Source organism: Phasianus colchicus, chromosome 11 (genome assembly GCF_987193195.1).
Source record: "Phasianus colchicus chromosome 11, bPhaCol1.hap1.1, whole genome shotgun sequence".
In the NCBI taxonomy this organism is placed as follows: Eukaryota; Metazoa; Chordata; class Aves; order Galliformes; family Phasianidae; genus Phasianus; species Phasianus colchicus.
The window spans coordinates 18,883,700-18,908,649 of NC_143446.1; the positions used below are offsets into that span (position 1 = coordinate 18,883,700).

General features: G+C 43.1%; 1 protein-coding gene across 7 annotated transcripts in view; it reads left to right on the top strand.

Moving 5' to 3' along the window:
- The window catches only part of LOC116236796 (contactin-4), a 252,850-nt gene that overhangs the window by 126,728 nt on the left and 101,172 nt on the right, over positions 1-24,950 (top strand). For all 7 annotated transcript variants that reach the window (XR_016470163.1, XM_090148469.1, XM_090148468.1 and 4 more), the window contains one exon: positions 6,147-6,285. Coding sequence is in view for 6 of the 7 variants with exons in the window: in XM_090148469.1 (XP_090004595.1) it covers positions 6,231-6,285 (55 nt within the window). In the remaining variant the exon portion in view is untranslated. The remainder of the gene's footprint in view (positions 1-6,146; positions 6,286-24,950) is intronic.

The following is a 24,950-nucleotide window of genomic DNA, read 5'->3' on the forward strand; positions in this document are numbered from 1 at the left end:
TGACCTAGATGTACCTTTGATTTGCAAAGGGAGTGGTGATTTCAGCTATTTCTGTTGTAAGGAAAGCTCTGAGGGACGTGCAGGAGGGGTTCTGTGCCTTCTCTGGACATCCAGGAGGAAAAGCGGGTCAGGACTCTGTAAATACTCATATTTGGCTGTATTACCTCACTGCGTGGGTTCCTCAGTTTCACACAAACAGCCGAGCGTTTGGCTTCGCACCATAAGCTGTGCCTTCTTACGTAACTGTGGTGAGAAATCAAGCACCGAAAATAGGCTGCAGCTGGCAGGAGAACTGCTGAGTTCAGCCCGAGGGCATGGCCAGGGCATCAGCACTGCCTTTGGAAACTTGGGGATGAAACTTTGGGAATGGGATAATAAACAGCACTCCAGGCCAAGTGCTCCTCATCCTGTGTGTGTGCAGGGTTTGGTTCCCCTCCTTGACTTGTTGCAAAAACTTCATTTGCTATCCTGAAAGCTGGCATCCTGTGCGGAGTTGATGATTTGTTCCTTGTTGTAGAAGATACTGCTTGTGTTGAACTTCCCAAACCCTGCATGGAAAACTCTTCTGTGCGTGGGGCCGGGAGCTGTGTGGGTCAGTGAGCTGCAGGATGAGCTGCACCGTGCAGTGCGTGGTTTTGATATATCCCTTCCATGGAAAAGGTGTAATGATACAAAGTGATCCCTAATGAACAACTGCAGCTTTAATTGAGGTTTGCTTTTAGTCACCCAGATCTCCTTAACTCGAGCTGCCGTTCATGCTTACGAATGATTCACATTTTACAGGGCAATTCAAGGGGGCAGGGGACAAGAACGAGGGTTCTAACAGGGTACTGTGTGGTAATTAGTGACTCGTAATTAAAAGGCTTTAATTACTGCCATTTTTTCATCGGTGGTGATTTGCTCTCCGAAGCGGGAGGTGCTGTGCAGCTGGGAATAGCAGTGTTTGGCACGGGTCGCTGCTGCTGCTGTGGCTGTGTGGGCAACACTGCAACACAGCAAAACGTTCGAAGAGCGTCTGAATTCTTATTTGACTATTTGGTATCCCTGGAGTTTCTAGACAGCATTTAAACCACATATGTGTATTTGCATAAGGCCAGGAGGTGTATTGCTTGTAAGAGCTGATGGCTAACAGGACAGGAAGGGCTGCTGGCAGCAGTGCACACCTGGTGTTGCACGGGAGAGAAGGGCTGCCCTGCCTGGCACAGCTGGCCACAGCTGGATGGGTTTTGGAGGAGGTGAAATCAGCCCCTGCTGACATCCAAGCAGGGCAGCAGAAAGTATGTTTCAGTGCTATGGGTTGTGATTCACTGCATTGGATGCTTACTGAGTTGTTTTTCAGCGGTCTTTGCTGACGCCGTTAGAAGAACGCTGGCTGTGTGGATGTGGTTGGTGCAATCAGGGCACATGTGAGCAGCTGTGCTCAGCCTGGCAGCTGTACCCATGCCACGTACCTGTGTGCCTTGTCGTCCTCCTAGGGGACAGCTGAGCTCTGCCTGCTGCCTTCCAGGAGAGGAAGGCTGTGGCACGCAGAAGGGAACCTGACAAATACAAATGAAGGGAGTGAGCTGGGAGTGTGTGTGTGTGCTGAGGGGCCACAGCTTCCTGGGTAGAGTGAAACAAAATCTCTGTCTCATGGGTGGAAACAAATGCCTGCAGGACAAAACAGAATGTAACAACTGACGTTGCTTTTCTCAGTCTTGTTATTAGATAATTAATTTTTTGAAGCGTTTCATCCCCATTTATCATAGGCACGTCTCAGAAACACGGTGTATGTGTGTCATTTGTTTTATCATGCACGTTACACCCATATGTATTTCCTAAGACACGAATTGTGTATAAGCACAGCTCCAGAAGGGATAATTTCAGCAAAGCAGCTTGAGATGGATCAGGATCTGACAGACATGCTGTGAACGCAGTGCAAGATGCTCCTGCTCCCCTCCGTTCCCCCGGATGCCCTTTGAATTCCCTTTTCTTCTCCCGATGCAAAAGGGCCTCTCTTGGAAGGCTGATACTTATCTCAGGGCTCATAATAACAGCTGCCACAAAGGAACTGAGCAGTGAAAAAATCTATGTGAAAAACAGTCCTACTGCAAAGACCCCAACTTCATGGGGACATCTTTTAGGTACCTTTTGTAATTGGATGTTCAGTTTTGCAGATTATTGGCATTCTGCTAAAGGGAACCTATGCCAGTCTCCACGCTGGTCAGGGCAGCCCATCGCTCTGCTCCCTTTTTTGCACCAAGTTTGAAGGCTACTTTTATAATCCTGCACTGCAGTTTAGAAAGATTGGTAATGCTTTGGAAGTTTGGGCAAGGCAGGTGCTGCTGCATCCACTGGCAGCTCCTGTGCTGGTGCTCAGTGTGCTTTGTGCTTACCTCTGGCTCTTCTTTGTTTAGGTGATTAAAAGATGCCTGTTGCTGTCTGTATGTGCAGCATGCTTCATTAACAGTGATTTATTTTGGAGTTTCACAGAATTGGCACCGTGTGGTGCACTGGTGTGCAGAAGGAAAACGTGAGCTGGTTGCTAAGGCTTCTTGGTGCTGCTGCAGTGCTTTGGGGCCAGAGACAAGTTTTGAAAGTTTTCCTTCAGAATATTCTTGGGAGCCTCTGCAGACCAAAGTGGGCTCTTAACATTGTGCTGAAAGCTGCAGCAGAGTGAGAGAAGGGAGTTGCATCTAAAGGATGTTTTTCATGTGTTGAATGCATTCTTATACCTTAACCTTTTTTGTTGTTGTTGTTATATTTTTCTTATATTTTTATCCTATTGTGTTTGTTCAAAAGTGCTACTCATTAAAAATGCAAATTGAAATTACTGGCAACAAGCCCTACCTCCACACAGAAATGAGAGCTGTAGAGTCATGAAGGTTGGAGGAGACCACTATGATCACCAAGTCAACCATCCCCACCACAACCACTGTCACGGCCTTAGTGCCACATCTTCCCTTTTCCTTGCACGTGAGTTTTTTCCCTCTCACTCCCTGTTACAGTCAGAACTCTTAGAGTCAGCTTTAGACATCTGCACATGTGTGTTGCCTTTATATTTTCTAATGGGGTGCACTCCCAAACTGCGAGCACTTGTCATTTTTGTCTTTTTAGAAATAGGGCTGAAACTGCATACGCTTCGTTCTGGAAAGAAAATATTTTGAAGTGCTTCAGAAGCGAAGCAAAACCCCCTGGGATGTTATAGTCAGAAAACATTTAGAAATGGGAAGGATCTGTTCAATTATATATCTTTTGCTCATATACGAGTACTGTGTTCCCCAAAGTTGTTACCATAAAAAATTGTGTTTCAACACTTTACGGAGACTTCAACAAGGAGCCTACTGATATGAATAGCAGCTATGTTTACAGGAAAATATTTCTGAGATTGGAGTCACTCACATGTGAAATGGGGAGCTATCATGAGAAACAAAAATGCAGCAGCATCTTGAATACAGCTGTATTTTAACCTTAGGAAAATATTGGTAATTGTGATCATCTCATTTACTTTTCGCTATTTGTTATGGTAAGACAGGCAGCATTTCTCTTTGGGAAACTTCCTGTACCACACTGGTGTGTGTTGTGGTAACATTAGGGAACCTGATTTCTTTCTCTTTGAAGGACATCTGTGACCCTCTGATGTCTGCTGGTTCTATGGAGCATATTTGAACAACCAAGCACTAGGGAAGACTTTCAGTTTTTTCAGTTGGCTTAATTATTAACTCTGCTGAGTACTGAAAATGTGTATTTTTAGCATAGCTTTTATTTTTGTCTGAAAGCAAGACCCAGTGACTGTGCGAAATCATCCTGGGAAGAAAGAAAGAAAGAGCCTGCTATTTTTAATGCCCTTATAAGCCAAAAACTAATTTACATTAATACTTTGGAAATGTTTTGTATTAGTTTTTAAAATGCTTAGAGAAGCATGATTTCCTGAATGGAATATAAAGTAGTTTGCAGAAAGCTGTGAGTAGAATAGGTGTAAGCAGGCAGAGTGCTGCAGCCTTCCCCCAGAGGGATGGGGCATCAGGAGCAGCAGCAGGGAGCAGTAAGGAGGTGAGGACTTGAGGGTTTTCTTGCAGTGACAGAAAAGCAGGGAATGAAATAGGTAACCCAGCAGCCCTGGGGAGTAGACATTAGGATATACTACTTTTCTGAAAGAGTGGCCAGGCACTGGAATGGGCTGCCCAGGGAAGTGGTGGAGTCACTGAACCTGGAGGTGTTCAAGGAACATTTGGACGTTGCGTTGAGGGACGTGGCTTAGTGAGAACTATTGGTGATGGGTGGATGGACTGGATGATCTAGTAGGTCTTTTTCAACCTTGGTGATTCTATGAAGAGGAGCATGAGAAATCTACAAACAGGACTGCCTGCTCCATGGTCCTCCGTGAAGAACAGTTTCTCATCTCCATCGCTTCTCTAGAAGCACTGCCCTCAAAGCCCGTGAAACAAATGCAGGCATTTTGATCAGCTGTGGTCAGATGTTGTGTTTTATATTCCCAGTGGTGCTGGCTGGCCTTCCTGCAGGCTGGCAGGTCTGCAGTGTTTTCCAGGGGCATCCTGGCAGTGGTTTAAGTTGATGAGTGCTGTACTTCTTGTGTTTTTAATTAGGTATCAATGGCTGTAAGTGATTGTTCTGTTTCAGTCTCAGGTAGCTTACTGCAGTAAGGAGAGCATCCATAAAGCATTGCACTATGGTGTAATGAAGAGCAGCCTTTTAAGTGACACAGTGGGCTTATTGATGGGAATGGTACATGGGAAAACAAGCGCACAAAAGTATTTCAGCAGCTGCTGGTGAATGTAGGATTTGTCTCCAGTCTCACTGATGTGAGTGTAGCACCAAAAGCTTTTTGCCTTTGGTGGAAGTCTCCTGTAGGGGCACAGCTGTAACCAACAGAATTTGGTGCAGAGAGGCAAAAGTGTTTGTACATCTGTGCAGACTGCAGAGGGCAAACAAATACATTTCTTGAGTTCCCTATAAAACACAGAGTAACTGCTTACCTTTGTAAATCAATATAAAGGTCTATGATGGCATTTTCCTAGAAAAATTAATAATTAATGCTCTAATCACTCACTTAAGATGTTATTAGTTTCCATTGATTAGGCCTTCCTGCTAACCCCAGCTAGCCTAATCAGTCTGCGTGAGAAGAGATGAATATACTCAATTAATCTCTACCCTCTTCAAAATTGCATCAGAAGACAGATTCTTAGTCTTCTCAGTGCATTCAACCTGACTTTATTAGAGGAATCCTATCAATTTTATCTCACAAAAGCAAGCGGAGACCTCTAATGATAGCCCTTCACATGCTATTAGTCATGCAGTTTGTCTTGTAAGCACGAAGGCTCCTTAACTTCCAGCCTTCAGTGATATAAATAAGTTATAAGAAAGTGTGTCTGGCTTGATTTATTTATTTTTTAATATTTAAATGCTTGCTCTGGAAAAGGTTTCTTTCATGAGAGAAACTTTTTTTTTTGCCCTTGCGTTGTGCAGGGTAGATGTACTGCAGTGATAAGCAGAGCATCTTCAGATTCCCTGCTTCAAAATTACAGCTGCTTACTAATTGAAATTGAGAAATGAGCAAACGATTGAGGTTCACCAGATGTTTGAAAGTATTTTTGAAGATTTCCAGGACATTGAAGAGGTGAGACTGGAAACACATTCCGTTGCCCTGAGCAGGATGAGAATGCTGCTTAGCAAGCATTGCCTGGAGAGGTGGTCTGCTTCACCTGAGGGTGGCATTTGTGGAGAGAAGCGAGAGTGATTCTTTTAACTTTCTTCTTAACTGTAGTTTACCGAGCTAACTATTTACTAGCTATTCCAGAGAGAGACTGAGTGAGTCTGCTGTTGAGAGAAAATGGAGCGATGCAGACATGTAGAGACCTGGGGCTGCATCTTAGCATCCCGAGCTGGTGCCCAGTGCACCTGGAGCCTCGCTTTGCAGAGCTGGTTTTCTGCGTAAGCTTCCATGCTTCTCTCCTGACAAGCTTCTTTTTCTCTTTTTCACACCATTGCTCATCTTACTGCTTCTCAGAATGATTTCAGTTTAGTGTTTTTGAAAGTCTCTTTCTTGATCTTAAGATGTGATTTCCATGGGAAGAAAAGTAAACTTTCAACAAATGGAAGGAACAGCAATCCTAGGTCTCCTTGTAATCTCTTTTTCTCTTTTACAGATTAAAAGTGGCCTAAGTTTTCCACGGAGCCTGGTTCTCTCCTGCAGTTCCTGAACTTGTCTCCTCTGCTCTGGGAAGCTGAAGATGAGGTTGCTATGGGAGCTGCTCGTGCTGCAATCATTCATGGTGTGCCTTGCAGGTAAAGCATTGTTTTAACACTTTCTGTTTTAGGATGTTTGCACCAAAGCAAAAGTTTGCTGCATGTTACATTCCAATGACAAAATGGCAAAACTAGACTGTGCTCCATGGCTGGTGTTACCAGAAGTTGCTGCTCAGATCGCATTGATGCTCTTAGCCAGCTGAACAGTATCAGCATAGCAAAAGCCCCACGTTTCAGAGCTCTGCTCTGCCCATCTCCCAATCCAAGCTGCTGTTGACAAACATTGTTTTCTCACGTTCAGTGCTAAGTATTTCAATGCCCAATTAAACCCACGTAGAGTATAGCTTTAAATCCCATTAAAGCGGTGTTATGAGGAGTGTTACAGCTAAGAGCACACTTCATTTAACAAATAATTAGAATAACATATTTCATCAATAAAACCATCTTCTGCTGCTGTCGTATTTTACATTTGTTTTTTTTTTTTCCCCTGAGAGTTGCACTGTTTTGAGCAAAATAAAATTTTTGAAGAATGCCATTTTTCTGCAGATGAAACAGTTCCTGAAGACATCTCAGGTTTACAAAGGGCCAGCAAAGCTCCTGCCAGGCAAGCAGCTCTGCTGCCACAGGCTCTGCCACTGCTGTGGTTCTCTGACGTGTTTTGTTCTGAGTGGGGGCTGTTAGATTTTAATTAATGCATGTGTCACTTTGGTGTTCATCTTGTTTGCTCTAATTTATCTGCTGCTTCGCACTCAGTATTTTGTTCAGTAACTTGTGCGCGTTTTCCACGTGAGCACTGTCAGGGCCCTATTTCAGCATTAGGTAATAGCAAACTGCTTCTAATATCACCTGCTTTCTTTTGCTTGGCTCTACTGAATGAAGAGGTGCTTTTATTCCTGTACATATTGGCCCCTATTTTTGAAATTTGGTTCCAAGTTTTCCTAAATGTGCTGTGACAGTTTGTGAGCTGGCAGAAAATTGGATGCAGAGAGATTCTGCAATGCAGTGCCCAGGAGCTGTAACCCTCCAGAAGATATGCTGCGGGAACACAGAAAGCAAGAGCCTTTATTACAAGCAAATAAACAAAACTATGGAAAAACAAAATCATGGAAAATATTTTTGTACTGTAATTTCTGTATTTTAGGCATCTGTTGCAGAAAATCTAAGGTCAGCAAAATGAAAGCTTCAGCAGAACATGCAACAGCGTTTCTTCTCATCTTTGCCAGGCATTGGGTATCCTCCTAGCACCACATCACTCTCCTATTACTGAGTTGATTCCCAGATGCTCAGTGCAAGTTGTGCAGTGGGCAGTGAGTGAGGAGATGGTTTTGTCCTGCAGGAGGTGCAGCACAGCGGTGGTCAGGCCTGCGCCTGGTCAGTGCGGCTGGTCGGCTTGCAGGCCTAGCAGCAAGGCTGTGACATGCAGGGCAACCTGACAGGAAATTTCCTGCTTTTTTGTGACTCTTAGGCAAATCTTTTCCTCGTTAGCTTCCTGTAGTAAGGAGCTTCCTTGCTGAAGTCTTATTTGCATGCTAATGAGCTGCAGACATGCTCAGAGAAAGGCGTTACCTGTGTGAGTGTGCATGTGCATATTTTATAACGTGATTTAACCTGTGAAGATCCACATACGTTTTGGCAGAGGATGAAGGAACCTGGCAACCCTTGAGGAGTGCTTCTGCTTTGCTGTCATGGCCTGCTCTCATGCCCAGCCTCCTGGGCTCTGCTTTCTACTCTTGCACTTGCTCTCGTCCTTTACCAACAAAGATCTCCACTCAGCACAAGCAAGGCTCTCCCTCTGTTCTTAGTAAGCGCCATGTAAACACAGCAGCTTAATAAGCAAACTGCTCTTGCAGCCCCTTAATGATGCTTCTGTTTCCAGAAGTTTGGTTTGTGAAAGGGAAGGTGCAGTGGCAGCTGTATCTGCTCCGAACAGGGAGACTGGAGTGGCTTCAGAAACACAAGCTGATACAGCATAGCCAGATGCCTCAGCAGTGGTTCAGGCCAGAGTGTTTAGAGCATGGCTATGTAATTCATTGGGAAAAAAAGCAGTCAGTATTAAAGTGCATTCCACTGTTGCACAAAAATCACTGTAATTTATATCAGTGCAGCTTGAGAAAAGAGCTGGCTTTAATGAGCAAATGTGTGTGTGAGAAAACTTACCGTGCACTGTATATATATTCACAAAGTGTCTCATTTTGATACTTCATTTTCAGACTTTCAAATTCTGTAACAATACAAGGCCTAAGTTAGTGTGGGTACTGATCACTTAATACACAAATAGGAAGCATAAAATAAAATAACCAGCAGGGCTGGTCTACATCAAATGAAGGGTAATTTTTCAAGAAATGTTGGACGTTTCTTCACCAGTTCCCATTGAATTCCAGTGAGATCTGGGCATCCCAATCTGTTACAAATTAAGTTCCTACAGAGATGAATATTTACAAGCCAATTTGAATGCATGTGTTTATCCAAACAGATGTAGGTTATGTACAGAAAAAGTTCTGCTAGATTTCATGTCTGAATACAAATAATTAGACTAAGAAGTATTTGTACATATTGAATGTTGGTCTTCTGTAAGTGGTATGGCAGTTCATTTTGTTCAGTGCTTTTTTCTGGTGCTGTGTAGTTCCCACGACTAGTGCTTTGATGTTAGCTAGAAAATGATTAATCTGTTGCTGCTCTATAATTAATTAATTTATGTTTTGGTCAGTTCTGCAGCACTTTGCATTTCTGTACCCGATTGCCTAATTACTGTTTGCACAGCACTTGGAGTAGATAAAGCTCTGAATAACTCCTATTAATACCGTTTCTCCAACACGACGCAGCCCTTGGCTTCTTGGCTCTTGGAAAGCTGTCACTGAAGTTTGTAGGAGGTTTATGCAGATGAGATCAGGCTCATCCTTAATACTCTGAGGTTTTTTTCTGAATTTCAGGAGAGTCAGGAAGGTGGGAGGAAGGCCAGGTGACCCCCAAACAGCAAAAGGGCAAAGTAATCCCTTTGCTCAGAGGGTGTGTGGTGAATAGCATAGTCTGTTAAATATGCTTTATAAATGTACCCCAACAATCCTTATTAGCAAATTCTGTTAATCTCCTGCGATCATGGAACTCTTTTTCATCTGTCTTTTGTTGAGGTATCTTGTAATGGTGTGTAAAACCAGGGTTTTAGTGTGAAGCTCCCCAGCTCCCCTCCTCAGGCTGAGTCTTGTGTGAACTTGGCCTGTGTCCCAATTGTTACTGCCTCTTGAATGTGGTTGAATTGATTTCGTGTTGTGTTCTCATCATGTCCAAGGGATGATTTTGCAGTAGATGAAAATTGTTCTCTAGCTAATGGGATGAACTGCTGTAGAAGTTCTTGTTTTCATGGTAAGAACAACTGTAAGTGCTGAAGCAAAGACCGTAAGTATTACAATTTGGCATTGATAACATTTGGCAGTTTGGGTTCCTGAAAGATGCAGTGGAGGTGATACTGGAGCTGGCACAAGTCTGTTCTGAGCACTTAGGCTGGAGTCCTCCTCAGGAAAGTCCTTCTTCCCTTGTGCTTTCTGTTGCTAAGTAGAGTTCAAGTGTCTTTAACTCATGCCAGAACCATCTAGCATTCCTCTAACGTCAGGGAAAAGCTATGCAAGCTCTATGAACAGGCTTTAGGAAGGGATTTCCAATGGAAAAGGTTGCAAGTTCATGCCTTCTATTAAACCTTGAAGCCATCTTGGAGAGGATGTTACATACAGTCTTCATGTTAGAGGGGTTTTCAAACTGGTACAAGGAAGCTACTACTGTTGTCTGGAGAGCTGAAGATAAAAGAGGTCAGTTTAAATGAGGAAAATAAAGTCAAATTAGAAAAAACTTCTGAGGGGAAGAGCTAAGAGATGAGAACAATTAAATCTGAAGTGGGCAACAATTAAATAAAATTGAAACAGCTAGACTTTTAGCCTCCAGATGGGATTCTACAGTATCATCCAGCTGTGCGTTGCTGTAGAGGGGAAGTTGGAAAATGTATGCGATTATACGTAATGAATGCTTATTTAGAGATTATATGGCAAGTTTTACTGTGATTGCAGAGGATTGGTCTGCACCCATTTCGTGCTCCTGTTCTGCCAGCAGCAAAGCCCTCGCTAGATGTGACCTGACTCTGATTTAGGCCACGATTTCCCAAATTATAAAATTAGATACAATATCAGTGCAGTTCTCTCATTTCTCTCACACGCAGATGATTAGGTACATTATGTTTTTCTCTGTTTAACTCATAAGTCCATCTGGGCAAGTTTAATTACATCTTTCTCAAAGAAAAATTATTGAGGTAAGTCGATACACTTAAAATAAAATAGAATACACAGACATTTTTATAAGCAGATGTTCTGACTATCTGACTGCGTATTGATCCCCTGTGAATTTTATATGATGCCTCTTTTCAATTTAGCTTCTTTGCATTTAAATTAGTAGGTAGGTATTGAAATTAAATCTCACTTAGGGAGTTTGAAAAATACCTACTTTTCTACGCATCTATCAAATTAGGGAGAATTCGGTCTCAAAATGCTTCTTCATGGACAGTAAGACTGAAACATTATGGCATCATTTGATGCGCTTAGTCAGTTTCTTTTAGACGTAAAATATTTCTTAGCAAATATAAATATTATTGGAAAGGGACCTCATTTTGCAATCTTTACAGTCTTTACGTGGTCACTGAGGAGAATGCGAAGGTAAGAGAGGCACTGAAAACCAGGCACTGGGGTTTGCTGCTCACTCTGTTCCCATCTTTCAGCGTCGGTTCTGACAACATCTTTGTGTAGTCTGAAAACTGTGGTTGGACTTGTGTTTTCTAACCTTAGTTCTATGAACTGCAATCCTAGGCTACAGTGTCTAGCTAGAAACAATGATATATGTATTCACTACATGCAAAAGTTTCCACGCAAAGATATTTTCATTTTCTTGCTGTTACCAGGGCTCTGTGTCCTGCAGCATATGAGCAGTTCAGCAGTGTGGATGTTTTCATGTGCTCTTGCAAAGGAGTCTGTGCCATGGAAAAGAAGTGTGCTGCTCACCATAAATGCTGCTTTAATGAATAGAACACAGACTGTTGTGGTGCAGCTCACTCATCTGAATATTATTTAATGCTGGTTTATTAGGAGTGTTTGTCAAATGCAGTGACAGGTAACACTTGTGATGCACAGACTCCTTATTTTTTTATATTTTGTATTTTATTTTATATTTTATAGTTTTAGAGAAGTTTCACAAAGTATTAAGCTGAAAGAAGAACTTGCATGTTAGCACTGCAGTGCTTTCATTTGTTTTTCTTTATGTTTGAATTGTTAGTTAGCAGTAAAATTCGTGTATTTAACTTCATAATCAAACCAACACATGATTGTTAAATAGTCTATATCCCATTAATTAGTCTGTGAAGCAAGGCAAGCGTTACAACCATTTATAATTGAGTACTGCAGAAGTTGATAATCAGTTAGACAGGCAAGTAATTAAGCATCCAGCCATCTTCAGCTGAAGTTGGTGACTTTCAACTTAATTAAACTTTCCAGGTGTCAGTAAATGTATGAAAAATATATCTATCTTAATATTTTGATGTGTCTTAATTCCACTTTCCTGAGGTTAAACCTGTGAAAAGTGCATCTGCTTTAGCAGAATTTGTCATTTGTAAAACATCCCATGTCCTTTCTGCATGACTGAAAAGTAATATGTATAAGGAGGTTTGTTTGAACGTGTTGAGTAGAGCATGATTTGGATGGCTTCCTCTTGATTATCGTTGGGCTATCTGTCCTACCATCATTTATCTCATAGCATCTATGTATTCCATGAATGCAAAGATCCCTAACGAAGTTCAGAATGCTATTTTTGTTTCACTTTCAAAAGGCAGATAATACAATGGGCGTTCTGTGGGGCTTGGAAGAATAAATTATTTCTGCCCTGGAAGTTTCCTGTCTGTGTGAGCATGGGGGATGAAACACTCACTGAGAGCCAGATCAAGCTTTATTCCTGTAGCACTCACTCTCCTTCCATTTTTCGGATGATCCACGTGAAATGGTATTTTCCCTAGGTTCGTGCTGTGTGGGCTTTACTAGACAACATTTGAAGAGGGACTTGAAAGAAGACAGGCTGATAGCTGGGATTCCCGAGTTGCAAAGGCAGGGGGTGATCCAGAAGATAAAAAAGGGCTGGAGACAGCTGGATGCATGGGTGGAATGAAGATGAGATACACACTTGCTTGGCTTCTGAAGAACTGCTGCAAAATTCTTGGTGTCAAATAATCTATTTCAAGTTTCTCTTTAAATATACTGTCCCTCATAAGGAGAATTACATATGGAACAAACAACAGTATATTCTGTTTCTAAGCTCACATCCCAGTTGTGATTTGGCAATAATTTGAAATACCACGATCCTTTACCTCATGGTTTTATCATGAGTTCATGGTCCCCTGAATGCTTAATGCAGGTCTGATGCCTGTGGGACACAACTGGAAAGGTCTCCAGCTTCCTCTGTGCTTGAGGAAGGTACTCTGTGACCATACCAGAGAAGGAAATGTAGTCAACTCTGAAACTATAAGAGGTTCTCTTGCTCTTCCCTTACTTGTCAGAATGTCCTGGAAATGCTCTTCAGACAACTAATTAGCAAATAGTCTCCATAAAGTTTTCCAAAATTTAACAATATTGACTTTGCTTCATCAAAAGTTTAACAGTTGGCTTTCACTTTTTTTTAAACTGCATTTCTTCTTGAACTTGTGTGTTTTGTTTTTTCTTTTTTTTTTTTTTTTGTTATGTTCATGTAGAGAATATGGTATTTATTGCCCAACGAAAGGCAAAGCAGTGACAAGTCATTGATTAGCAGGAAGGGGGAGAACCCAGCACTTTTCCATGTAAATTATGTGCATCCTGGATGGAAGCCAGGCATTCATTTGGTTAAAATGGGGTTTGATAATTGAAACTAATTTAACAGCGACCCTATTAAGTTGCATTTTATTGCTCATTTAATACGCCTGTCTCACAGAGCTAGGAAGTGCTTTTGTAACGTGAGTTTGTAATTGCTCATAGCTCCAGCCATGCAGGTAAATGTTGAGTTTGCTTCGCGGTATTGGCACCAATGTATGCACCAAACATTTGGCACTGTGGTGCTGTGGGTCAGTGCCAATGGTCCTTTTGTATGATTTCAGCATTTCTCAGCTAGCTCAATCTTCCCTACTGGGCACACATCGCTGTATAATCCCGTAATTAGTCAGCACCCCTTTTGGTTCCAGTGGCAGTGCAGCATGAGGTGACGGTTACTCAACTGCAGCTGTATTTATCAGAAGAAAATAAGCAAAAAAGGGTGAAAGGGCAAGAAAATACAAGCGTGAGCAAGCAGCTGTGATGGATGTTTGTTTACAAACATGTCCTTTTCTGCAGCTCTGACTGCAGGAGCTGTATGTGAGTGATGAATTACAGAAATTGCAGGAGCTTTGCCCCGTGCCGCGGTGAGGAGAGCAAAGCAGTGGGAGTGCACCGGGATTGCATTGCAAGCACAAGGCACAGAGCCACCAAGTGCTACTAAAAGGAGGTATTTTGAGCTCAGTCCATCATCCAGACTACGTTTAAAGCTTATGGCTGTCTCCTTTTTATTCTTTTTTTTTTTAATGTAAATGCATGCAAACAGGTATTACGAACAGCACATCCCAGTGTGAGGCAAAGCATATGATTGTCTCCCTCATCATGAAAGAACAAGGTTTGACAGGCATTAGTCACATTAATTAAGCCCCTGCAGGGTGCAAGAAAGGGCACACTTGGATGTTGTGTTGCAGAAGAATTTAGAGCTCATTCATAAATCCCAGGGCTTTGCCAGCGGGAGGCAGCGCTGTCTCTAGTGGTAGTTTGGTGCTGTATTGCTGGGTCAAGCTGCTGCGTGTCTTCTCAGCCAAAAATGGTGAATTTGATTTTGGAACAGGAATGACATAGAAAATCCGTGGAGGTGAAGAAATTGTGGGCAGGGCTGCAAGAGCTTGTGGCTGAGGGCACACCTGTCTGCAGCTGCCAACATCTGCAGCGTGTGCCAGTGCAGCAGTGTGTCTGTAGGGTGATGTCCTGCTGCTGCAGCAGTGCCTGGGCACTTGGAAAGGCCCAGCGTTGCTGAACCACTCTGAAATAGTGCATGGGAGACGAGGACCTAAGCTAGGGGTTTGGGAAAGGGAGATTTTTACCCCTTCCCTTGGAGCAGTGGTAGTTATTTCTACTTCAGTTCTGGTGCTGTCGCTGCGGGCAGTAACCGTTCATTAACTGTGTTTCTCCTTTTTTTCTTTCTGATTGTTTCTGAACCAAACTTTTCAGGTTTTCTTTGAGGTCGCACTGTCTGTTCATTCCAACAGCTGTCAGACTTGGTGTTGCTGCTCAGATGTGGCCGTGCTGTTTCTGAAACATGCTTGCTGCGTACAAAATGTGCTTATAGTGTTGGTTTTTCTCAGCCATAGAAGCAAAATGTGCTTGTCAGTGTTTTGCAAGATTGATCTGTGAGAGGTTGTTAGCCTGTGAGGTTTTACACATCAGAGCCAGCAGCAGAGTTCACAGCTCCGGCAAGGTGTTGTGTTTAAACTTAGGACAAAGGATTTCAGTGCTTCTTTTTTAATTCAGTTTTCCTTACTGTGGCATCCGTTGCCAGTAAAGCTTTACCACCACGTCTTATTCTAAGTTCAGGCATTCTCTGCTTTCTTACTGCTTTCTTTTAAAAGAACTTACAAAAGGATAAATGAAAGCATAGCAGACAGCATTACAGAGGTTAGCAAGAATTTTATGCAGTTTGATAGATGTCATAACGTAGCTTAAAAAGGAAATAACTAAATAAAAGGCGCTGCCAGGATTCGGCGCATTGTCCCCAAGTGTGCTGCACTGGAAAAGTGGGGAAAATGGGAGAAAACAGCAAAGTTTGGTCAGCTGCTTTGCTCAGCAGTACTTCAGAGCACAGAGGAAGGCAGTGATGCTGTGCAGGAGGAGGGCTTGCAGCCACTGTACATTGGGAACAGAAAAATGTAGGAGTGTATAAACTGCTCATGTTTTTTCTGAGGACTTCAGAAGATCTCATGTAAATTCCTTTGTTACTCTGCAGCTGCCCACGAAGCATTTAACATAATAAAAAATGTATTAGTTGCACTGTACAGACGTATTGGTATCCAGTCTGTACTTACATGAAAAATGTATTGGCCAGACCATGGGAATGTGTTACCAGTCTCTGTAGCTGCGTAACGCTTGAGCTATCCTTCATTATCAATCTAAAATATATAATGCTGCAAATAAATTCCATATAGAGATCCTAAATGACACAAATACCCTCTGTGTTCAGCAGATTTCTGCACGGTCTTGCAGCACTCAGCAGCAGAGCTGGGGCACACCTGCAGAAGGCAGCTGTCATGCAGCCAGCACCAGGAGCCTTCTGCTCAGCTTGCTGTGGGATGGGGGCCTTTGCTTTATCAATGCAGTGATTTTTTTTTTTTTTCTTAAATCCCCCCAACGAATTCTTGCATTTCCATCCACTGGGAGGGAGTGAGCAGAAACTCCATCCTGGAGCAGCAACACCTCTGCTTCTAGCAGCACCTCCTGCGAGGGCAGTCAGGCCAGTCACAGTGTTTCCTTTAGAAATTAGATAAGCTTTTCTCTGTGGCAGAGGCAGGTGTATATCAGCACACTATTTTTTTGTGTGTGTGTGTGTGTGTTCTATTGAAAAACAGCAAAATGCATATGACTATAAGTATAACTGCATCCTGCTTGATAATATTATTTCAAATTATGTGTTTATGGCTCAGCACATGCATTCAAAGCAGCAGTGTCAGGCATGTGTGTATGGGTTAGTTAATTACAGAGCTGTCTGATTTCCCTACAGAAGTGCTGGGCGTCCTTCACAGGGGGATCAGCCCTATTAAAGACTGCACCAGTTCTCACCCCAGGTCAGGCTGCAGTGTGCACAGTGATTATTCTGTACCCAGCATTGAGCCCTGAGATCTGCCCACAGGCACTGCTGGAATGGCATCACGATGCATTTGGATACAGCTGCTGCTCTCTGAACCCCACAGGTAGCAGAGAACACAAACTCACTGATAACTGGGTACCAGGGAACCTCATTTGGCTGAAATCAGATGTACCAAAATGATGATGCGTGGGAAAGCAGGAGGGAAGCCAGAAGATTCTCTCTGTGCAGCGCAGCCTGGATGCTTACATGAACTTTGGGCCGACCCCTTGTCCGCCTTGTCCGCAGTCACTGCCAAGGGCTTTTTCTCATGAAAACACTTATTCCCTTGACCATATGTGGCCTTAACTTACTTGTTAAAAACCTCTCTAAATATTTTGTAGTATACATCTAGTTTGGATTTTCTGTGGAGCACATGGGTGGTGATGGGCTGGCGATGGGACTAGATAATCTGAGTGGTCTTTTCCAACCTTAATGATTCTGATTAATTTTCTCTATTAGCACCATGCTCTTGATAAGGTGATCTCAATACTTGCTTGATATCCCAGTGAAAACAAAGGAACACTTTCTTGTCCGTGGAAGAATATTTTTAATTCTATTTATTTCAGGTAGAAATATTTCAGAGACCCAATTGGTGAATCACTGATTCAGAGCTGTATGACAAAATTCAGCACAGAGTCATTGAAAGCAGGTGGTTGGGTCCTCTATCAAAGATGCCACAGTGGGCACTAATTATGGTGTCACCTATTACGTATCTTAATCAATCCCAGTGATCTCATTAATAATTTTTACTCTAATTGACAAGAAGGTGCTCAAAGAAGTCAGTTGCCTATCTGTGTAATTTGCTTCTTGAGCACTCAAAATGAAGTTTTGTTTGTTGTTTCCCTTGGAGAAATCTTTCCTCCCTGCAGTTCATTTTTCTGCTCATTGTTTATTTCCCCCTTTTGTTTCATAAAGGTGACAGAGAAACCCGAATGGAAGTGCTGTGCATGTTGTGCGTCCCTAATCAGCCCTTTTTGTTCACATCTGTCCCTTGCTGGGCAGAGCTGAGGTCAGATTTGTTCAGTGCATGTTTGAGAACTCATGCAGTGATATGGTAAACCACAGGAGCAAGTGGGCTGCCCGGCATTGCAGTGCTTGTGATGATCTTCGCTATACATCAACTTAGCATTGCTGACAGTGAGCACCTCTAATGCACAGCCTTTCTGCTTGTTGTGCTACAGGTGGTTGTTTAAAACAATCAATTCACAAGGAACATTTTCTTTCTTTTTTTTTTTTTTAACTTTTCATGCTGTTAAAGCAAATTGGTATGTAATTAGATTTATATACTGAATAATCTCATTTGCATATCCAATTAATTCTTCCTGTTTTAATTTGTTAGGGTTGGATTCACATTAGTAGTAAAAATAACACTTAAATTAGCAAGGATTCAAATTTTGCTTTGCTATAATTTGTACGGGATGTTGCATTAAAGGTTGGTCCTCTTCCTTTTAGAGGCTATTGAATAACGTGGAAAAAGCAATTCGAAAGAAAAGTAACCTGTTTTATAGAAGCAATAAACATCTATTTGAGCTGACCAAAGCGAATGCAAGTGAATTCAGGCTTTTTAAGACACATGCTCAGAGCTTGCAGTGCTTCGTAGCTATTCGCAGGGTGGAGCAGTCAGCAAGCAAGGTGTTCATTTGAAAGTGTAGAAAGCAGTGTGCTCCCGGTCTGTGAGAGGCATGCAGATCGTAGTCCTGTTTCCCACTTGCCCTTATGTCTCATTGTTATGTGTCATCCTGATGTCCCCAGCTCTGTTCAGGAGGGTGAAGGTGCACGTGTGTACCCAATGTGGGGTTTCTGTTAACAGTCTGCTGGAAGTTGTTGCCCTTGAAGATACAAAATGCTACCAAAAAACCCCGCTTTCATTCATTTTGTGTAAAAAGCAGAGCCTGGAGTTGTGGCCTTTTATTGTTACGGAGCAGTTAATGAAAGAGGATTTGATTACAAGGAAGCAAGTGGTTGATGCAGGAAACCTAGGAAACTCTCTGTGGGCTCCCTTCCCTCCCCATGCGCATCTCACTGTGCTGCAGCCCCAAAATGCAGAGAAGAGGGCCAACCAGCGGCATTCAGTCCCCATGTGCTGCTTTTCTCATGAGAAAACAGCTACAACTTCCTGCTCCATAATAAACTGCAGAAGGGAGCCCGTGCCCCGGCAGCCTTGGCTGTGTGCTATGAATAGATGTACAGATAATATATTCCCTCACTTGTTCTCTCTAATCTCTCTGTCTGCCTTCTTTGTAAACTGCACTTGAGCGAGCTGCAAACAGCTTTTAGATTCTAAGGGCAGGAAAAGACAGCGCACATCCCTGTGTGGCAGGGAACTAAGTGAGAATGACCTCTAGCTCTGAGGCACTTATTGAAAACCTATTTTAAATTGAATACGCAAGCCAAGATAATACAGGCTGTTTGATAAGAAACATTAGAGAAATCCATAACATGAAGCTTTTTATTATAGGTTTATTACATCAATCTCTCCAGTGGGTAATGGAACTTGTAAATATACTCTTATGTAGGAGTCTCCTTGCGGGCTTTTTATTCATGCTGAAGTAAGCACAGCAAACTTATTTGCTGTCAGGGTACATTGAATTTAAGATTAGTATTTATTTTGGTTCTAAAGAGGTTTTGCTTTTGTGAATTGGCGCTGGAGTGCAGGCTGTGGCAGCAGGAGAGGTGCTGCTGTCCTCGGGACAGACCAGCAGGAGGAAAGGGATCTGTATTTAAGGGTAATACTGCATGATTGCACGTGTAAGAGCAATCTCTTTATACCACAGACGTGTTTGTTCTTTGGTACTGATATGCCCTTAATTTTTTCCTAGAGGTAAATAAAGTTGTGCTGCTGCAGCAATAGGGCGGCACGCTTCTCTTGGTTAAGAGATATTAGTGGTGCACTTGTGCTGGGTAGTAAAGAAAAAATTTGCACAGAAGTTCTAAGGGCAGAGGAAGCTAAAATTGTGGCAATGCCAACAAGCAAACAAAAATCTTACCAGCTTTCAGTTTGTTCGTTGTGGGATAGAGTGATAAATTCATAGTGAATTTAATACAGGGACAAATCTATTCAATTAGAGGATGTTAATTGCAAGGACCAAAAACCTGCTAAAGCGCCAGCAAAGTCAGCATTTAGCACATGACTTTAACGGTTTGACTGTTGTGCAGTTAATTCCTGCTCTAAATACAGAGTTGTACTCTCATTCATACAAAAGCATGCAGTAGGTGTTGTCGCTGGGCTGCAAATGACTGTGTTTATGTATAAATTATATTCTTTTAATTTTTAATTGCATAGCTGAAGCACATTCTTTTGAATTGCAGAGCTTCTGCCAAATCTCGTGACCTTCAGACGTGCTGGTTGCCATTGAAGTCCATCCTGTGTTTGTAGCATGGCGGAGATGCATGCCATGAATGCATGGGGCAGGTTTGCAGCCCTTTGAGGACTTGCAGCCAGTGAGGTGCCAGCAGAAGCAGTTGGTAGGCTCTTTGTAGTGCAGTTCTCAATCCAGTCTAATCCTTAATTTTCAAAAGCGAGAAACCCATTATTTTTGTAATTGTAATGAAAGAACTGCTGAAGCAGTGCACGTTATTTCGATTCCCTATTAAGCCTTCCCTTCACTGGAATGAAATGATATGATTCTTGCTGATTTTCCCACTTTTAACTTCTGACTTGTAATTTACAAAAAACAAACAAACCAACCCCCCAAACCCAACAACCAAACCAAAACTGTGCAAACAACCAAACTCTCCTGGCAGTGTTTGGATTCCAGTTGCCAGTGCTGCAGATGGTTGCAGCATCCGGATGAGTAATGTATTCCAACTCTTCTTTTGGTGTCTTCCTGATGTTTGAGGTTATTTACATTGAAATACAGTAACATATAAGGTTGATTAGTTTGCACTGGAGCTCTAATCTATAGCTGTTATAATGGCTTTGGCCACCTGCTGGTGCAGGGTGAGCAGGCGTTGTGTACTGACTGATTCATTGTGCTGGACCACATCCAAACAGTGAAACATAGAAGTTCTTGTTGAACGATAAAATAAATCTGCTGATGATTATAAAGTAATAGGCCTTGGTCAGATGACTTTCTCTTAAAAAACCACTTCATCTCCATTCCATTCAACTTATCACTTGCTCTCCTTGTTGATACTTAATTTGTTCTTTTATTTCTGTAATCATTTTATTGCAACATGCTTCTTTGGAGCTTTTCCTAATGTTTTGTCTCTAACGTGAAAACAGGAACCTCCTCGTGGGGCCAACCAGCTCTGTTTCCTCTTGAGGTGCAATTACTGTGTTTGTCTGCTGTGCCCCTGGTGACGCAGTGCTGAGTGCCCCCTCCACCAGGGCTCAGGTGTTTGCCACCTGCATTCAGGCACATCTGTGCTGCTTCCACATATGCAAGCCCTCTGTTGGTGCCTTCCATTGGTGTAAAGGCTGTGGTTGGCAGTTGGGTGGCCATGGTGCTGTCACAGTGATGCTGATTGTTGGCCAGTGATTTGTAGGAAATGTCATTTCCAGCAGGTCAAGGTATAATTTAAAGTCGTTGATCTCAAGTTACTCTGTTATGCATATATTTTTTTTTCTCTATGTTTTCTCTATATGAAGATCTAGAATTCTCAATAAGCAGCCAAAACTTAATGTTTATCTTCGAAGTTCTTTGGTAGCTGTTGCTCTTTGATGTCCTTATATTGCATTAAGATCTGTGCTTTAGGGAGCAGTTCCCTCCTGCTGCAAGAAGCACATTAAGAAGATTTCTTTCCAGAATCTGGCCTGGGGGTGAGGTCTGAGTTCCCCTTTGGCACAGGGGCCATCCTAAAACATTTCTGCATAGGTGCCTGAAAGCTTAGCCTGGCAGTGTTATACCAGATAGAGAAAAGATTTTGCTTGCAAATGCTGTCAGTCAGAGGTTTCTAAAGGTGCTACACCATGATGTAAGAAGTAGTGAAGTCAGAGTTTTGACAGCTATTCCTGATATTTCACCCCTGCTGCATTACTTAAAGTTCATAACATTTTTTAAAAATTAAAAGGACACGTGCTATCCGTGGGCAGATTGCATGAATCGTGCTCCCCGTTGCTCTTTTGATTCCTACCAGTTGATCTCCAGGAGCCTGATTTCAGCTGATCTCAGGTTGGTATTCAGCAGCGCTGATGTTAATGCTGGATTTGTGTGGGACGCTGTGCTTGTGTTCAGGCATCTCTGGGAGTGCTGCGGAGTGGCTGTGCCTTTTGTACCTGCTCTGTTCAGAGCTGCAGAGACACTTAAAATAAAAAAAATAAATTAAATTGATATATAAAAAAAATTTGAGGGGCAGCTCCTCAAATGTGCCCTGAGTCGGTGCTGTTCCACCAACTGCAGTGAAGTGATGGAGATTTATGCCAGCTGAGGTGCCAGGCTGGTGTCCCAGCAACAGACTTCAAATGCCTTAAATCCATTTACAGAACATAGCCACCTGGGGATTATAACACTGGATCCTGTTTAGGGGATTAAATGCTTTATTGCTTTGGCAGCAATGGGAAATCCAGTGAGGTTTCTGCATGCATGGCTCAGCACTGCGATGCTGGGCAGCGGGCTGTCTCAGGAGGGCAGGCAATTTGGGTAAGTCCCAGAGAGGCAGCCCTCACTCTTCCAAATAGTCATGGTTTGTGCTTGAAAAGCCAGAACCAGGGCAAGTTTCTCCTGCCATGGGCTACTGTGTTAGTTATTGTGCTGTAATGAGACAGGCGGAGCTTTTGCACTTTTATAATCTCTTCTGACCAGTCTTGCAGCCCAGTTGGTTTGATGAGTTCCTTGCAGAAATGAGAGAGTGGAGCTGTGCTGGTGGAGCAGCCTGCCAAGGCTGGCGTTACAGAGTCAGAGGCTGCATGCATTGCAGTGTGGGGTCATTGGTGTGAGCTGTGGTAAAACACAGCTCTGCATCCGAGGTTACAGCCATCGTGGTTTAAGCACCTCACACAGCAGCTCTGTGCTGCTGCACGCCTCTTTGTTGCTGCTGGAGGAGCTGAACATGGAGCTAAAGCCATCCCCAGTGCATCCCTGTGTGCACAGCACCGTGTTGCCTTGCCATCATTGCACAGTGTGTGCGTGTGACCCAGAACAAGCAGATTTACAGCGCCCTGCTGACAAATCAAGCACCATGCAGTGTTTTCTGACCAGTGACACAGTGAGAAGTAGGTCCCCATGTCTGCCAGCACTGCTCACAGGGCACTGGCAGCTTGAGCTGCTTATTCACAAATACTTGAGATCAACGTCTGCTGCCTAAAGCGCTCTGTTAATAACTGGGCCCACAAGGGTCAGCTTCCCTTTTGACAGTCTGATGGACTCTCACCTGCATAGAGAACACCAGGCTTCACCTTGAGGTGGTGCACAGAGCTCCTTTCACCTTGGATGTTTCTGTGGAGTTGGGCTTCACAATCAATGCAGAGCTGGCACGTGTTGGGAATTCTCTTTGTTTTTCGAGCAATAGATGATGCAGAGATTATAGGTTATTGCTCCAGGGACTTCCCTCTCCTTAGACTGCAGGACTTTTCAGTGTGAGTATTCAGTAGCGTCTTACTGCCCACTCTTGGGTCAGGGAGGATAGCATCTGTTAGCCTGCCTTCTACCCGCTTTCCTTCTCATATGAAAGAGTAAAATCTATTGAAGTTTGAGAAGGTGCAATGGATAGGAAATGAGTCTTTTAAATTAAAATATTAAAATATTAAAACATGCACACAGGCATAGTACTTCAGCTTTTTTTTTTTTTAATATCCACTTTATAGTATTCATCATACTCAACTTAAAAACTTATAATAATGATGTGAGTACCGCTTGGAAGGAGGCAATTATATCAATATCTCCAATTTTACTAATAAATCAATAACTCATTAGACCTTTGAAACATTTAGAATGCCTTGTCCACAAATACCTCTGCAGGGGAACTCCCAGCACTGTAGGAATCTGTCATCTTTGGGAGGAGGATGGAGTGCAGTTGGAGCAGCTTTGTACTCACAGTGGCATCTGTGCCAAGGCTTGGCCAGACAGCAGGGGGACAGACATTGCACATGGTCTGATAGTGATGGGATCAAGGGGAATGGTTCTAAGCTAGAAGAGGAGAGACTTAGTTTAGATATTAGCGTTGTTAATGGTCTTATGAGAATGTAAAGAAAATAAATGAGGAAAGGGTTTCTAGTGGCTGGAGAACCAAGTGCTGGGTTTTGGATGGGCTCAGTTGGCAGTGAGCTGGTGCCATCATGGTGTTTGTACTCCTGGTCACAGTTCAGCTCTATGAGATTGTGTGTGACCTGCAAGGACCATTCCTTCTGTCTAGACCCCATAGTTAAATCTATAGGGATGAACTGTTTATGGTGGTTTTCTGTGTCATCCCATTTTGGTTTATTCATTTCCAGTGGCTCTGTTTGACACTCACACAACATGCATGTTGTGCAGCAGTTGTTCAGAACCTGTGGGAAAGTTTGTTATTTGTTTCTTAAAATCAGAATGTGCGTCTTTGTTACTTTAATAAGAAAAACATGCATTTTTTATTACTGCCAATAGTAGCAACGGCTGTATGGTGTTAGCAATAACACGGGCATTTTAATTTCCTGTTTAATCCCCTGTTTCTGTGGTTGGATATAGAACTGTACTGTCTGATTTCATCAGGGCTGGAGCTTAACTTGCAAAACATTACAACAAGATTGTTTGTTGCTTATGCATTTAAAAGCATCTCTCAGAAGCATCCCTTTGGTGATTTCTCCTATTTCAGCACTGGAGCACGCAGCAGGTTCTGTGTTATCTTTTGTAACCGATCCTATGGCCAAGATGCCCCGGTGTTGTTGTTCTAATTACTCAGAGCACCATCCTGGGCTGATACCACCTCGGCAGAGCAGGGTGAGTTTATCTGTTTATTCTCCTGATGTCAGCTGCGATGACTCAGGGAATGCTGCTCGGCAAAGGAATTTGTGATTTTCTGCAGCAGTGGAGATAAATTCCTTTTATCATATACAGAAGAGAACATCTGTGATTACAATCATGCTGTTGACTTACGAAGATAACACCAATTACATTCCATTAAATGAGGTTTTTGTTGTAGGACAAGGCACTCATTATGCTGCACCGGGGCGTCTAGACCCGGTAGGCGAGGCACGAGGCAAACGCGCTGCTTCGGCGTGTGTGGAGCAGGTAGCAAGTTAGCACTCTGCAACTAAAATGTTTTAGGCATTTGGTATAATTAATCATCTGGCATTTAAATAGGGGAAATCAGTGCTGCTGCGGTGCAGCCTGGGAGGGTTTGGAGACCAATTCCTGGCTCTGCAGGGTTGGGGGGAAGCAGCAGCCGGGTCCAGCCCTGACCTCCCGTAATTGATGGACCCTGCGCTCTGTGCTGGGGCAGATGCGTTTAACCCTGCTGTGATTCACCGTGCCCCAGGTATTGGGGTCAGCCGTAAATGGAGTCGTTGGCTCTGAGCTGTCCCCATTTCAAATGCCGGAGCTCTCCCACGCCTGCCTTTATGAGAGCAGAGATTTATTTCTTCCTGTCGTCTGAGCTTTGAGGATCCTCTGGATTGTTACGGTTTCGTTACGTCTCAGAGGACTACCTGACACTGGTGCTGAACTCAGCCATCAAGCTCCTGCCTGTCACACGTCACCTGTCGAGCACAGCTTTCTGCATTGGCTGTACTTGGTGCAGCAGTGAGCTGGGATGTCGGCACCACTCGGCATCCATAGCAGGACCCAATTCCTCCACCACCAACAGGGAGAAGATTTATATCACTT